At 36.8% G+C, this 15960-nt stretch overlaps 1 protein-coding gene across 4 annotated transcripts in view; it reads left to right on the top strand.

The window, feature by feature from the left end:
• The window catches only part of NUDT3 (nudix hydrolase homolog 3), a 73340-nt gene that overhangs the window by 29678 nt on the left and 27702 nt on the right, over nucleotides 1-15960 (top strand). For all 4 annotated transcript variants that reach the window (XR_015819404.1, XM_088220709.1, XM_088220707.1 and 1 more), the window contains exon 8: nucleotides 11285-11391. Coding sequence is in view for 3 of the 4 variants with exons in the window: in XM_088220709.1 (XP_088076835.1) it covers nucleotides 11285-11391 (107 nt within the window). In the remaining variant the exon portion in view is untranslated. The remainder of the gene's footprint in view (nucleotides 1-11284; nucleotides 11392-15960) is intronic.

The following is a 15960-nucleotide window of genomic DNA, read 5'->3' as shown; positions in this document are numbered from 1 at the left end:
AACATAAGAGATCGAGTTATCTCCAATATGTGTCTGTTTTTTCTTTCAACAATACTATTTTGTTAATTGGTGTAGGTACAATTCTTCTGATGACTTATTCCGTTAGACTCCAAGTAGACACGAAATCTACTATCCCTATATTTTGTACTGTTGTCTATTCTTAAAATCTTAATTTTAGTGTCAAATTGTGTGCATATCATTTTATTAAATGACTGAACGTATGAGAACATATCACTTTTTGCTTTCAATAGATAAACTCATGTTAATCTTGTACAACAGTCAATGAAAGTAACAAAACATGTATGATCAAATACATTCTAAGTAGGTCTCAAATCATTAGAGTGAATAATCATAAAAATGTAGGATTTCTTTGGTTATCATATGATAAGAACTTCTTTTATATTTAGTTAGCTCACATGCATCACAAAATAAGAAATCTATGAAAGTTCTTTTAAATAAATTGAGATATAATTTTTCTAGAGTAAAGAAAGAAGGATATCTCAACCATTGATGCAACTGTAAGATTTTCTTATTGACATCTATATTTCTTAAGGCAGCGTGATTCTCAACTACACTTTGATTTCTGTTCAAGATATATAAGCCATCTTACAATCTATTAGTATCAATTGTCTTCCATTTTTGAAAATCTTGAAGGATACAGTAGATAGGAAAAAAATTAATTTTCTAATTAAGATCTCTAGTGATAACACTAATAGATAAGAAGCTGTTAGAAAAATTAGGCACATAAAGGATTAAAGACAGAATAATGGTTGAGTACAATTAGTTGGACCTGTTTCAGATACAAGAGTATATGATCTATCTGCTATACAGACATTTTCCCGTTTAGTAAAAGAAAAATAGGTTAGGAAGTTTTTAAAAGAGTTTATCATGTGTTTGTTAGTTTCAGAGTTTATAATCCAAGTATCAGAATGAGAAATAGCAAGAAGATGAATAATACCTAATTTTATCATTTTTTACATGCTAATAGCTGATGAATAGTTAAATTGAGATATGAGACACTTTAAGTTTTGAATTTTCTTATTCGAAAAAGTTCCAATAGTTGATGAAGAATTACTCGAAGTAGGAACAACCAATTTTTTTACTCTTGTCATTATCTAAAGTAATTAGAGACAGGGTAAGAATAATATCCAACTAATATGTCAGCCGAGGCAGTGGCGCTAACGCACTCCTACGCGCGTCCACACACTGACGCACACACTGTTGCTGGACCACCATATGCTGTTACTGGAATTGTCACACACCGCCTTGAACTGACTGTAATCACCACAGAAACCTGCGCCTACTCATATACGATACGAATATGGTGAAATCGTGCCGAAAAATCCGTTGCTCCTTCCCAGACAGGCCCGATGCGCAAACGCCTAGATCTGGCCTTCACATGCCGATCTTATTCTCCACTGTGCGCGAAGCTTGTCGCACACCACTCTGCATTCTTCCACCTCATCTTTGCATGTTGGTTCTTCTTCTCCGGTCGTGCATAGCTCCTTCGCTCTTCAAACAAGCTAGATTCGATATTGCATCTATCCTTCTTCTCGAAGCTTGGTGCACGGGTTGTCTTCTTCCGCCTGGTTGCCCGGGGAGGAGCCATCCATTCGATATTTGAGAACAGTTCTGTAAACAGTCGCCACCATTGCCGATCTGAGCTACCGCCACTGCTTTCTGATTTCAAGATAGATGTTAGTCGGAGGTGACGGGAAGAAGCACAGATTTGTCATGCGGAGAAGGGAGGAGGTCGGCGGTGAGTCTACGACACCGTCTAGGGTGGTGATGAGAGTAGATCTGAATAGTTGAATACCAACTCAACCTATTTTATTATTTTAGAGTTTGCAAAAAATTTTAAAATTAGAACTCTAAAATAACTTTATTTGACTCTAATACAATATAGATTTTTGGGAAAAAAATATTATCTTTTATTTCTGATGATGTTTATGTTGTTACACTTAGAACATATATAGAGAATTATTACTATTCTATTAGAGTTCTTATTTAATAAGATTATTATACTAACAAAATTCTAATTAATAAAATATCCTAGTCAACAATGATCAAATTGTCATCCCACTGAATTTTCAGGTCTTATAAAATCATTTTTAACTATCAGAGCTCACATACCCCTTGAGTCATAGCCCTGAACTTTGACTTCACACTGGACTGGATTACTACATTCTACTTTTTACTTCTTCAGGTCATTCAATTTCCTGCAAGAAAGGTATAATATCTAAAAACATCTATTAGTTAGTGGTCCTGCATAGTTCATATTACTATATGCTTCAAGAAGTAGCCGTTGTTTTTCTTGAATTTCTCTGGTGAACCCTCCAAGTAATGGTGTGTTCTGTAAATAGCTTGTAAAGGCACCTCTTTAGTCTGAACTGACTCACTACACTAAATGTATATGTAATGTCTGGCTTAGTATGTGACAACTACATTTCCTTGTCCACATCCAGATCTTCTTCTCCTTGTCCTAGTTTATGGTTGAAATCAACTGGTGTGCTGCAGGTTTGCATATTAACTTGTCAATTTCTTTCAAAAAATATGTAACTTATTTTTGTTGTGATATGAATATCCTAGACTTTGAGTAAACCACTTTTATGTAAGTAAATATTTTAATTTTTCCAGTTCTTTGATCTTAAACACTCTAGCCAAACATTGCTTGAGAGTCATCATCTCTCCATCATTTCCTGTAATAATTATATCAACTACATATGCCAGAGAGTTGTGACTTCTCCTTGCTCTGGTGCTTAATGAATAAGGTATGATCTCCCTAACTTTGTTTGTAACTCATAGGTAGGTAGCATCATCCTTGCAAATCTCCTAAACCATGCCCGTGAGGATTGTTTAAACATATATAATGCTTTTTATAGTTTACATATCTTGTTTGTTCCTTCTCCCTTGGCAAACTCGAAGGAAGACATTCTTCGCATCAAATTGGTACAATTGCCAATTCAAGTTAGCAGCTAAAGATAATAGAATACGTGTCATATTCGTGTTTATAATAGGTGCAAATGTCTCTTGCTACTCAATTCTGTAGATTTGGGTATACTCTTTAGTCACCATTGTTGTCTTGTATCTTTTAATAGTTTCATTGGACTTGTATTTGATGGTGAATACACATACCTACCGATCTTTTCTCTTTATGCAAGTCCATTATTTCCCATGGCTGATTCTTTAAGTGTTTGCATTTCAACATCTGTAACATTTTTTTATTTCTCACTAGTTAAAATCTTAGATAATGTTTTGAGAATAGATGTTGTATTAAGACTCATAAGTCATCTTTTATGGGATGATGAGTATTTCTCAAAGGATACAAAATTCGAAATTGGTTAAAGGGGATGCTTAGTGTAATTTATAGTCCTTTTTCTTTGTGCAGGTATGTCAATATCGGAAAATATAGAGTTCTCTAAGTTCTCCTTATCTTCTAGTGTAATAGTCTCTCCCTAAAGATAAGGCTTATTAAAGCATTATTTTGTTTCAATAAATGTGATATCAGCAGATAGAAAATAATTTTTTATTAGTGGGATGGTAACATTTGTATTTTTTTTGTATAAGCAAGTATCGCATAAAGACCCACCCGATAGCTCTAGGTCAAGTTTTCCTCTTTGTGATTGATGTACCTGAACATAAGCAACACATTAAAGACCCAAGGAAGAAGGGTATTGGAGACACCTATTTAGGAAAAAATGAAGGAAGAACTTCCATAAGATTGTGAAATTCTAAAACCTGAGATATTAACCGATCAATGAGATAAGTGGCAGTTAACACAGCTTCCTCAAAATTTTATTTATGAACATGGTTTTAGAACAAAAGACTCAGGTGTTGGTAAGCAAATGGTTGTTTTTCCATTCTACTACATTTTGTTGTGGAGTATATACATAGGAAGACTCATGAATAATTCATTCCTTTTGATAAAATGATGATAATTTCTGGTTAAAGTAATCTTGAGTATTATTAGTTTTGAAGCATTTGATTTTTAGCCCAAACAGTGTATTTATCATAGTATAGAGTTAGGGAAGAACATGATTGAGTTCATTTTTATATTTTAACAAAAAAAGCTAAGTTATCGGGTACAATCACCAATAAAAGAAACAAACCATCAAGGCCTAAAAATGTTTGGAGTATTTGAGGGACCCTAATTATCACTATGAATTAAAGTAAACAGAAATTTACTTCTTTTATTACTAGGAAAAAAATCACGTCGTTTTGCCATTTCACATACATCGCAATATGACTTTCTTTATTTGAATTTGGAAAATATAACCTTGAGGATTTAAAATGAGGGGTGTTCTAGTCTTTTGTGATAGAGTCGTAGTTTATCTATTCTATTGTTGGAGAAGATGGCATGTGGTATGTTAGGTGTATACAGAAAGTATAACCTATCCCGCATCAGCATTCCGATCATCCTCCCCGATGTCTGGTTCTAAAATTCATAGTGAGAAGGTATAATTAAGATCCTAGAACAATTTAGTTACTGATAGTTTGGGAACATGAAGTACATCAGTAAAAGTAAAATAAGGGATGAGTTCTATATTTTCCACTCCAACTACTGTGATCAGTGAACCATCGATTATAACAAGTTTTCTATTGTTATGACAAGGAGTACAAGTATCAAAGGTGTTTGTCATGTCGTTTATAGGTCATGAATCCACAATCTGAGACAGTAAAAAGGGTTTCTCTTAGGCATTTAAACCATGAGAATTAAAAAGTGTACCTGGATGGGCACTCAAGTCGAAAGTCGCTGAAGTCAAGAGTTAATACCTTTAGGTTTTTCTAGGCACTCAACTTGTGTCCTTAGGCATTCAATTTCTGCTTGAAGTTGCTGTTATCTGGAGTTTTTTCTTCTCCCTGTCGATGGGCTACATTTGCCTATCCTTGAGTCTTTTAGGAATTGTTCTTGTATCCCCACTCTTCACTAAAGGTATTAGGTTTCCCACATAATTTCAAATACTTTCCTTTAGTGTGTCTAGGTTTCATAAAAAAGGTACACTGATTATTGTCCCTCTTTTCTCCATTAGAGGATTGAGTTGTCAGCAAGACTAACTCTTTTTTGCTTGCTGGCCGCCTGCTTTTAAGCTCTTGGAAATTAAAGACGGCTATCATTGGGTGGAATTCTATCATGACCATTCTCCTGCTTTCGTCTACATCAATTATAGAAATTACTTCATTCAGTGATGACAGTTCTTCTTTTCCCAAGATTTAGACCCTAACCTGATTGAATTTTGGGTTGAGACGCCAAAATTGGTACGCACTTTAGGCAGGTTGCATCTTCGTTGCAATCCATGTTAAAGCTGTGGTACTAATCCAATTTCTGCCACTAATTTTTTAAACAAATTAGAGTACTCAGTAAATGACTTATTTTCTTACTTGATAGACCATGTTGTAATAGTTAGCTCAGAAATCTGAGCTGCATACTTCACTTCAGAATAAGTTTCTCTAATGGCATGGCACACCTCTTTTGCTGTGGGTAATCATCGTTTTATTTCTCTGTGGACATAGAATTTCATAATCAAGGCATGATAATTGAGTCTTCTTCATCTCAAGTGTCGAAGGTTGAGTCTCTAGGATTTAGTCCACTGTCAAGAAGATGACTAAGCTTGCCTTTTCCCTTAGCAGTGGACCGGGTCAACCGTGACCAGCTTAAATAATCCTTACTGTGAAGCGATAAACAACTTAGATTGGTTGAATTCGCTGTTAATTTCTATGGAATTGCCCATGTGGGAATTTGTTCCAGTGATTTGCGACGTTACCTCTAACATCCTTTAATTTTTAGGTAATTAAGATTGAATAAGTAAGTTACTGGGAGGAGATTACCGACTAAATATCGGCTGCATGGCTGGTGGCTGCATGCATAGTATCTGGACAGGGGCTTGGCTACGCTTAGCAGAGGCACCTGGGCAGATTGGTGGCTAGCTTGCGGTTGGCTTCCAGTTGATTGACTGGATAGAAAGCTGTGCAAGGAGTGTGCGCATGAGAAGGAGCCACCACTTTCAGCCTGCGGCTAGGAGCTAGGTGTGGCTGGTCATAGGAGGAGGAGTTGCAGGTTGCAAGTAGGTTGCTGCTGCTGCTGGCGATGAAAGCTGGTCTTGGTTGCTGGTGGCCAGCAGCTAGGAAGTGGTGGCTGGTGGTTGGACTATGATGTCCGGCTATGAAGGCTAGCCCCTCCCACCTCTCCTTAGAGTTTTTTTTTTATTTTTTTATTTCAACAATGAAGGTCGAATAAAATTTATAAAAGTAGTTTAGATTTCTCAATGTAGTGCTCTGATACTATGTCGAAAATTGAATTGTGTATTTTGTTAAGTGTTAGCGCACTATATATTCAAAGTCACTAGTAACCATACAAGAAAACCAAATTAATTCCAAAGATTACGAAGAAGAGGTATATTACCATTATACCTTTTACGCCTACATAATTCATATTCTTCAAGTCACTAGTAACCATGCAAGAAAACCAAATTAATTCTAAAGATTACGAAGAAGAAGTATATTACCATTATACCTTTTACCCTACATAATTCATACTATTAACTTAATGTATGACACTTCTTGGAAAGTTTCATTATGGGTTTTATCCAGAATAATTTGCGTATAGTGAAAGAGGACTTAATGGCTTTGTTTGTAAATCTTTTCGAGAATGGATCCTTCATATCTAGTCTTAACTCTGCTTTCCTAGTGTTATTCCCCAAAATAGCACAACCGTCAACATCAAAGAACTAAACCCATGAGCTTGGTGGGTTGTTCACAAACTTATTGCTAAGGTGTTGGCTAGGAGTTTGGGTAGAGTGGTGGACTGTTTGTGGGGTGAGTGTTAGTATGTCTTTTGGGAGAGTAAACAAATTTTGGATGTGACTTTAATTACAAACGAGGTGGTGCATGCGTGAAAGAGTAGGGGTTTGGAGGGTTGATTTTCAAGCTTGAATGGAGAAGGTACAGAGACATCTGTGTAGAAGGTTTCTGTTTTATATTTTGAAGAGACTTGGGTTTGAAACTAATGGTGTTGGGTTAGATCTTGGGTGTTCTTACCACTTCTTTGGCAGTTATTGCTAATGGTGGCCCATCTGATTTCTTTAGGATTTCACGTGGTCTCAAGCATGGAGGCCTTCTTTCAATACTCTTTCCAAGGCTTGATGGTGGGGAGCTAGGTGGAAATTGATATAAAATATCTACTTTTTGCCCAAAAGACCTTATGTTGTATACCCAATTGCAAGACTTTCAAGCTGTTTAGGGTGTAAGGATTAACTTGATCAAATCTGAGAAATTCTCTTTTGGAGAGGGTTCCCATGTAACAATCCAGAAAAAGAAAAGAAAAAAAGTCAAAATGACACCGTTTTGAATTAAAAAAAAAAAAAGAGACCAGAGTCATGTTTGTCTCAGGTCGGAGAAGAGGAGATGGAAGAGGCCTCCGACAAAGAATAAGGGGAGGAACCCTGCACATTAGACGGACAGAGACGTGCAAAATTCCTCTCATTTCTCCCTATAAAAGGGAGAGCTGCATGGAAGAGAGAGAGAGAGAGTGGTGTGAAGAGAGAGAAAGAGATTTGTGTAGAGAGAGAGAGAGAGAGAGAGAGAGAGCGAGAGAAAAAGGGAGTCGTGGCTACCACTGACCTGCACAAGGCGGTCTGAGATGGGTACAACTTTCCTCGCGACAAGTAGAAGAGTTGAGATGGCCCTGCAACCTGCACGATTGGAAACCAGAAGGAGAATCACGCGATGACATGCATCCGGAGAAGAAGGAGATCCGCAGCAGTTGGTTGCGTGATTCCGCATATCCCTGACTCCTTCAGGTGCAATTTTGCCATATACGTGCCAGATCTATATGCGTGAAACATTTCGCGGCGAATTTCGGTCGATTCACGGTGGTTTACGACGGTGCACGGTGGTCCAGAGGTGACACTCTGGCAGTGGCACGTTGTGAACCAGGAACACGCATGTGGTAGCGCATGGCGATTTCGGTGACTGGGATTGCGTGTCTATGGTAAAATCTCGATCCGCTTTTATATTCTAATTATTTTCACAAGTATTCGTAATTTAACTCACGTGTTTTTGTTTGTAAACGAGGGAATTATCTAAATGGTAGTCGGGATTTAGAGAAGACCGTAGACTCGAATTAATAAGGATTTTGACACTTTCCGATTCGATTGTAGGTAAGGGATTGAGTTAGTATCATTCAGAGTCCCTCATATTTTTATAAAGCTTTGTTCTGTTAAAATAAATTGTTTACCAACTTTACAAACTATCTAAGTTTTCTAACGTGATTTTCGTGAACTCATCGTGTGTGTGTTTGTGCAATTGCATATGATTGGAGATCTATATGATGTTGTATATGATTTATGTTTATATATGCATATTACTACTAGTGTGTGTGCAGATTTTATGCAAGCCAGTATTGAGTTATAGGTTTGCATGACACATACATATGTATAATTGTATGTTGTATAGCGTATGTATCTATGAGTGAACAACTTGTATATGCATGCTTATAGAATACGTATATGTCTTGTGTAAATGCGAGTATGCTTATGTTGTATGTGTTGCATGTATATATATTTATTTAAGTTGATAACTGTGCATATAAAATGTATATATTATGCTTATTGCGTAGGTATATTTTTGTATAATATATATGATGTATATGTAGGTGCAGGCACAAGTAGGTTATCTAATGATGGATTTGATTAGTAAAAGAATAACATAAGAATATTTAAAAGACGAAAAAAATCTGTTTAACCAGTATCAACGAAGGGAGTGTGTGCGTGTAGTCATTTTGATAGGTGAAGTATAGTGAACCCTACCCGTGGATATGACCTCAACCAGACGTGACTGGGAAGTCCCACATATAACCGTTCCATATTCGGGTATATGTGGAAAGTGAAAAGTGAAAGTGAAAGTGAAAGTGAAAAGTGATATGTGATGTATTCACGTGGTAGAGGAGATTCTTAGTGCCCTTGTTGATGCCGGCAGAAATAGCATCTCGCGATGAAACTATTAAAAGAAGAAAAAATAGATATTATAAATCTTAATAAAAATATAACTGAAAATAAAAGTATAATTAAAAAGTAATAAGTGAACAATGTAAGGTGAAAATAATATTGACATATGTAATGATAAGTAATTCGGTGACAAGTGCAAGTGATTGTCAGAAAGTGCAAGTGCAAATGTTTTGAAACCAATAAACAATATTATTTGTTTATGTAAATGTGATGTTAGAGTATTTGTGATGTTTATAAAATCATATGTGAAATAGTGAATTATTGAGACATGTGAAATTATGGTTACTGTATTGTTGGAGATTTGGTTTTAAAAAAAATATGCATTTGTTTTGTAAATCTTATGTGATTGAGTATGTGCATCTTTTTGTTTTGGGCACTGTCCCTCTTTATTACTGAATCTGTGAAACTCACCCTAATTCACACCTCCCAATGCAGATTAGTTCATATTAAGAGTAAATTCAAAAACAAAGAAAAACTTTGAAAAACCTCTAGTGATAGCGAGAATTTCGTCTTGTAAAATCGGTTTAATTATATTATAGTGATGTAATGTAAAGAATTTTGTAAGACTCATAACTTGTAATTCCGTATACAAAATGATTGAGTCTTAAATTTTTGCTTATTATTGCGTAAATTTATCAGATTATGTATATAAAATAGCATTTTTTTCTCAACAGAAAAATCGGGTTGTTACATCCCAGCTGTATACTTTAGCTGGGATTGTGGGGTACATGGTCTCCATTCTCCCCTTAACATATTTAGGCATGTTCCTCAGAGAAAAATTAAAAGATGTATCTATTTAGAACTTTCTGGTGACTAGGTTTGAGAAGGGGGTTAGCTTGGTGGAGAAGGGGTTTCTTATCTAAAGGGCGCAAGCTCACACTAAGCAAGAGTACTCTCTCCAACTTATTGCTTTATTATTTGTTTTTGTTCCCGTCCCTGTTTGTGGCTAAAAAGCTGGTGGCAATCCACTGCCATTTCAGTGCTGGGATTTGAAGAAGCAAATGTGGTTTCATTTTGCTGCCTGGAACTCAGTTAATCTTCCCATTCAGAAGGATGGTCTTGGATCCATGGCTGAGATCAACATGGCTCTCCTTGGTAAATGGCTATGAAGATTTTATGTTAAAGCAGGAAAGTTTCTGGTGGAGGGTGATTAAAACCAAGTTCAAGATGGAGTCCTGGGAGTTTAGGCTTAGGCCTTTTTGATTGCTTCATGGTGCAGGGGCTTGGGAGTTTATCAACTCAGCTTGGAAAGATTATAATGGTGCTTTAGTTGGAAGATTTGGTTGAGACAGGGTGAGTTTTTGTTGATTGATTGAAGTGTAGGAGGGCTCTCTAGCTATGTTTTCCCTCAGTTTTCTTGTTTCCCAGAGTTAAAGATTATACCGTGGCTGAGATTTCTTCTTATGCCTTTAGCTTCAGTGTATGAATTGTGAATTTGGTTATAATCTAAAGAGTGGGAGTTGGATAATTATATTGATCTTGTTCGGTTTCTCTTTCTTCGTGGAGGCCTGCACAAGGGTGTTGCATTTGGAAGTTGAGTTCTAGTGGTGTTTTTTCAGTGAAATCTTTTTACCACCATTTGCTGAGTAGTTCTCCTGATAGTGGAACCTAGTCCCGAAAAACAAATTTCAAAAGTAAAATGCTTCCCCTAGAGTTGCATTTTTGCTTAGAAAGCAACAAGAGGAAATATTTTGATTTTAGACAACTTCAGGAAAATGGGAGAAGTCCTTGTAAATGGTTGTTATTTATGTAAGAGGGTGGCTGAATCTCTAGACCACCTTTCATGGTGCCCCATACTTTTCAGGTTCTGGTGCTTTGCTTATGGTATCTTGTGAGTGAACTGGGTAAGGCAGGCTCAGTGGCTGATGAAATTTTGCTTGAAGAGGGCATCCCTAGTGATAAGGGTAATAAGAAGTTATTGTTCTTTATGCCCTTGGCTACCTTTAGGGTAATTTGGAAGGAAAGAGATAGGACTTTTCAAGGTATTGAATCATCTTTTCATAGAACTAGAGACAGATAGTTCTGGATGTTTTGCTTTTTGATTAAGGGTATCCTCTTAATTTTGTTGAGTATTCAAGGGACTTTGTTGATATTTTGATTTATTTCTAAAGCTTGATTTTTTTGTGGTTGGGTTGCACCATTGCAGTGCCCTAGTAATATATTACTTATGTTTCTCTCTCAAAACAAAACAGTTGAAGGAGTTTATTCGTGCTGCAAGAATTGGCAATCTTCAGAAAATGCCCAGTATTGACATAACCTATTTTTAACCTTGCTGTAATCAGGTTTGGTACAGTAATCCGGTTTTAAGAGATTGGTTGAAGAATAATGCTGATGCAACACAGCTAGACAAGCTAAAGTGGGCGTATTATTTGATCAACAAGAGTCCATGGTGAGTCTTAACTGGGATAAATGTTATTTAATTGTCTTTTTTTTGGAATGGATGTCAGTTCTTATGTGTGTTTCAGGGGGAAGGAGCGTTTGGGACTAACGGAATATGGTTAGGTATTTATAATGCTTTATTGAATAATTGAGTTTCTCAAAAAATGAAATCAAAAGGGTATTTATAATGCTTAGTAAGTAACTTTTTTCAAATAAAATTAAACTAAGAAATCCTAATTCTAACAGGAATAGTAGAATTAAATAATTAAAAAGAATAAAATTCTAAAGTTATTAATTTTTTTTATTAGAAAAGAAGCTTTATCAAAGAAAGAGAATAAAAGAATACAATCAAGGAGACTAAGGCATTGTTCACTCGAAGCAGAAGTAGAAAAGATAAAGTAAAAGGCCTGTATGTACTGGAAATAGACACATCTCAGTTTTGATGGAGCTCAGATATGCTTATGCTAAGGACAGTGGCATGAGCTTTAACCCGTAATGTAGCTAGAAAAGTTACAATTTGTAGGATGATTGAGGCTAATCATTAAACATCTGACGGTTTCTGGCAAACCTGCAGAGGGGTTTAGTCCCTTTAATCATTCCCACCCATTTAGATTCTAAAATTACTTAAGTTATATAACATACTTCTAATAAAATTTTATATTAGAAAGAATTATAATTTCTGTCTCAGTTATGTAATCTAAATTTAATCCATTTTACATCACTCTCCCCTAGTTGGAGGAAACTTGTCCACAAGTTGAAGTGGCAAATGATGTGGATTTCATTTTCAAGCTTACCAATGCATTTTGCTTTTTGATTTCTTGATTTTTATGCCAATAAAATCAATTTTTTTTGAAGAAAAATTTAAGAGTAAATTAGAATGGCACCAAAAGGGGTACCGCCCGTATACATAAGGATTTACAGTGAAATAAGGATATCAATGACATCCCCAAAATTTTCATCTCTAATGATGTCATGCCCCGATATGAAAGAACCAAAATATTTAAATCATGTATCTTTAAGTTTGTAGCTATCGACTTCTACTCCCTTAAAGGCTCTGAAATTCTTCTCTTTCCAAATGACCCAAAAAATAGTCAAAGAAATAATCTTTACAATATTCTTTGTAGATTGAATCTCACCCCAAGCCCAAACTTCAGCCAGCACCGAGCTCGAAGAGACCCAAAAAATACCCAATAAGTTATAAATCATGCACCACAGCTCATACACCACTGGGCAGCTGAGAAGTAGGTGACAGCAGGTTTCCTCTGCCTCTCTGCACACGAAACAGCAATTAGCCAGGATCAGTCCCCTCTTTTGTAGTCTGTCTAAAGTCGGAATGCTTTCCCTGCATGCTTCCCAGCCAAAAACTGCAATTCTCGGAGGTAATCTGGCTTTTTTCAAATCTGCATGTGAGGAAATGTATGCCCGTTGGAATCTTTGTCAGTAATCCATTTATAATATGATGACACAGTAAACTCCCCCTGTTTATTCAGCTTCCAGATAACATGATCCGATTTAACACTGATTTGGCAATTAGCAATCAACTCCAACAACTCCAGATAATCCCCAACTTCCAGTCATTCAAATTTTGTGTTACATTAGCCGACCAAGAGTATCTGCCATTCACCAAAGAATAAGCACCCTCAACACGCATATTTTTATCCTGTGCGATTGCATACAGATTTGGAAATCTGTCTCATAGGCATTCCCCATCAATCCATTTATCTTGCCAAAACCTGATGATATTGCCTCTGCCTAACTGCCACTTAATGCATTCTTTGAAACGAGGCCACTCCTTAATGTTCTTCCACAGACCTAAGCCATGACCCCTTCTGTCTCAGCCCCCAACTCCTTCAAGAGCAGCCCCACTCCATCTAGCTTCAATAACCTTTTTTCACAGCTTTTGTATCTTCCTTCATGTACCTCCATAACCACTTGCCTTTTAACGCTATATTCATTTCAATAAGAGATCAAATTCCCAAACCTCCCTCCATTTTCGGTTTCTTAATTTCTGTCTATCTACCCAAGTGATATGTTTTCTTTTCTTCCTCATCACCCCAAAGGAAGCAGCATTGAATGTTCTCCAATCTTTTAGCAATGCAACATGGAATGATTAGAATGGAGAGAGAGTTGATGGGAAGGTTAGCAAATGTGTTATTTATGAGGGTGAATTTACCACCTTTTGATAGAAACTGCCTTTTCCATCCATCTAATTTTGATTCAAACATCTTCACCACTGGATCCCAAGTTGTCTTATCTTTAAGTTTTGCCCCCAGTGGGACACCGAGATATCTGATAAGTAAATAAGCAGACTTTCATTCTAATATTCTAGCAAAACTGTCACCATCACTGTTGCTGCCCACCCTAACAAGTTCAAATTTTTGGAGATTAATATTGAGGCTTGACACATCTTGAAAGCACAAAAGAAGACTCTTGAGATACAGCGAGCCTCTCTTTTCAGGTTGGGAAAACAACAGTGTATCATCTGCAAAAAATAAGTGTGAAATCTCCATTTTGTTGTCTCCTCTGCGAACTGTTACCCCTCTAATTAGTTCAAGATCTCTTGCTCTGTACATCAGTTCATTTAAAGCCTCCATGGCAACAATAAACAAAAATGGAGAGAGTGGATCTCCTTGTTTTAAGTCCCTAGAAACTGCGAAGAATTTGGAAGCCCCTCCATTAATTAAGACTGCGAAAGATGAGGTAGACAAACACACTTTCATCCACACCCTCCATTTATTCACAAAACCCATCATTCCAAACATATAATTAACAAATTCCCAGCAAGCATGATCATATGCCTTTTCCATAGCCAATTTGCAAATCAGGCCATCAATTTTATTCATGACCAGCTCATCAACCACTTCATTTGCCACAAGTATTGCATATTGAATTTGTCTCCCTTCCATGAACACATGTTGACATTCACTAATTACCTCACCTAATACTTTTGCTAGCCTGGCTGTTAAAACTTTTACAATAAGTTTATAAATGCATCCCACCAAACTTATAGGTCGAAAATCATTGACAAGCTTCGCCCCCTTTTTTTTTTGGCAATCAACACAAAAAAAGTGACATTAAGGGACCTAACAAACTTCCTATTTTGGTGGAATTCCTTAAAAACATTCATAACATCATCTTTAATCACATCCCAATAGACTGGGATGAAATTCATGTTGAATCCATCCGGCCTTGGGGCCTTGTCACCATTGCAGCATTTTAAGGCCGCAAGCACCTCCTCTTCAGTGAAAACAGCCTCAATATTCTGCCTGCTATCCATGTTGATATTCTTGAAAGATAAACCATCAAGTCTCGGTCGAATCCTGAACTCTTCTTCATATAACTCTTTAAAGTGTGTCATGACAGTCTCTCTCATCTTATCATTCTCACTGTATTTCACTCCCTTCACCCACAAATCATCAATGTAATTGCATTGCTTTCAGTAGCTAGCTAAAGCATGAAAATATTTAGTGTTCCTATCACCTTCTTTTAACCATTTCTCCCTAGATTTCTGTCTCCATGTCTCTTCTTCAATTTTGGCATGTCTAGCCACCAACATTTTTATTTCATCCCACCTACACAATTCTCTCACCGCAAGGCCTCTACTGCTTTCTTTATCATCCAATTCCCCTATTTCCTTCAGTAAGCAACCCACAGATTCATCTTCCTTTTTCAGTTCCTCATTTGTCCACTCTTTTATGTCATTTTTTAGCATTTTCAATTTACATGCAATTCTGTATGAAGCAGTACCAGTTACCTCAAAACCTTTCAACTTCTCCTCCACCAATGCCCTGAATTTTGCCTCATGCACCCACCTGTTGTCCAGCCTAAAAGGAACCGGACCCCACTGGATACCATCAGTGGAGAGACAAATGGGGTAGTGATTAGAGATTGCACGCTGAAGTAGAGTCTGTGTTACACCAGGAAACTGAAGAAGAAAAGGAGAAATGAGAAATCTATCGATTCTGAAACAAGAAGGATTGACCCTCTGATTTGTCCAAGTCCATGGCTCTCCAAAAGAGGAAGATCAGCCAATCCAAGCTCCTCCACAGCTTCGACAAAGTCCACACCAGTTTGACTCTCAAAGTTACCACTACTCTCCTCTCTTTTCATGATCATGTTGAAATCACCACCAACCACCCAGTAACACCCCCATTTCATTTTACAAATATATAATTCTTTCCATAAAAGTTCCCTCTCCTCCTTATTTCCTCTACAGTAAATCTTAGAAAACACCCATTCTTCCCCTCCCCTGCAGCTCTTAAACAAACAGGACAGAGAGACTTCACCAATAAGGACATCCATGCATCAAATACGATTTTCATTCCACATCACCACAATCCCCCCCACAGCTCTTTTGGCTGGCACACAATGGCTGCCGACACTTTCAGTTTCCAGATACTCTTTAATAAATTGCTGTCACATGATTCCATTTTTCGTTTCCTGTAATAACGGTGCCTTCCATCTACCCAGACAGCTCTTGATCACTGTCCTCTTCTTAATGTCATTTATTCCTCTAACATTCCAAGACACAATTGATCATTGTCCTCTTCTTAATGTCATTTATTCCCCTAACATTCCA

This window comes from Carica papaya, chromosome 5 (assembly GCF_054855325.1).
Source record: "Carica papaya isolate Zhongbai chromosome 5, ASM5485532v1, whole genome shotgun sequence".
In the NCBI taxonomy this organism is placed as follows: domain Eukaryota; kingdom Viridiplantae; phylum Streptophyta; class Magnoliopsida; order Brassicales; family Caricaceae; genus Carica; species Carica papaya.
Note: the sequence above shows the minus strand (reverse complement) of the source record. Positions and strands in the feature narration are given on the sequence as shown.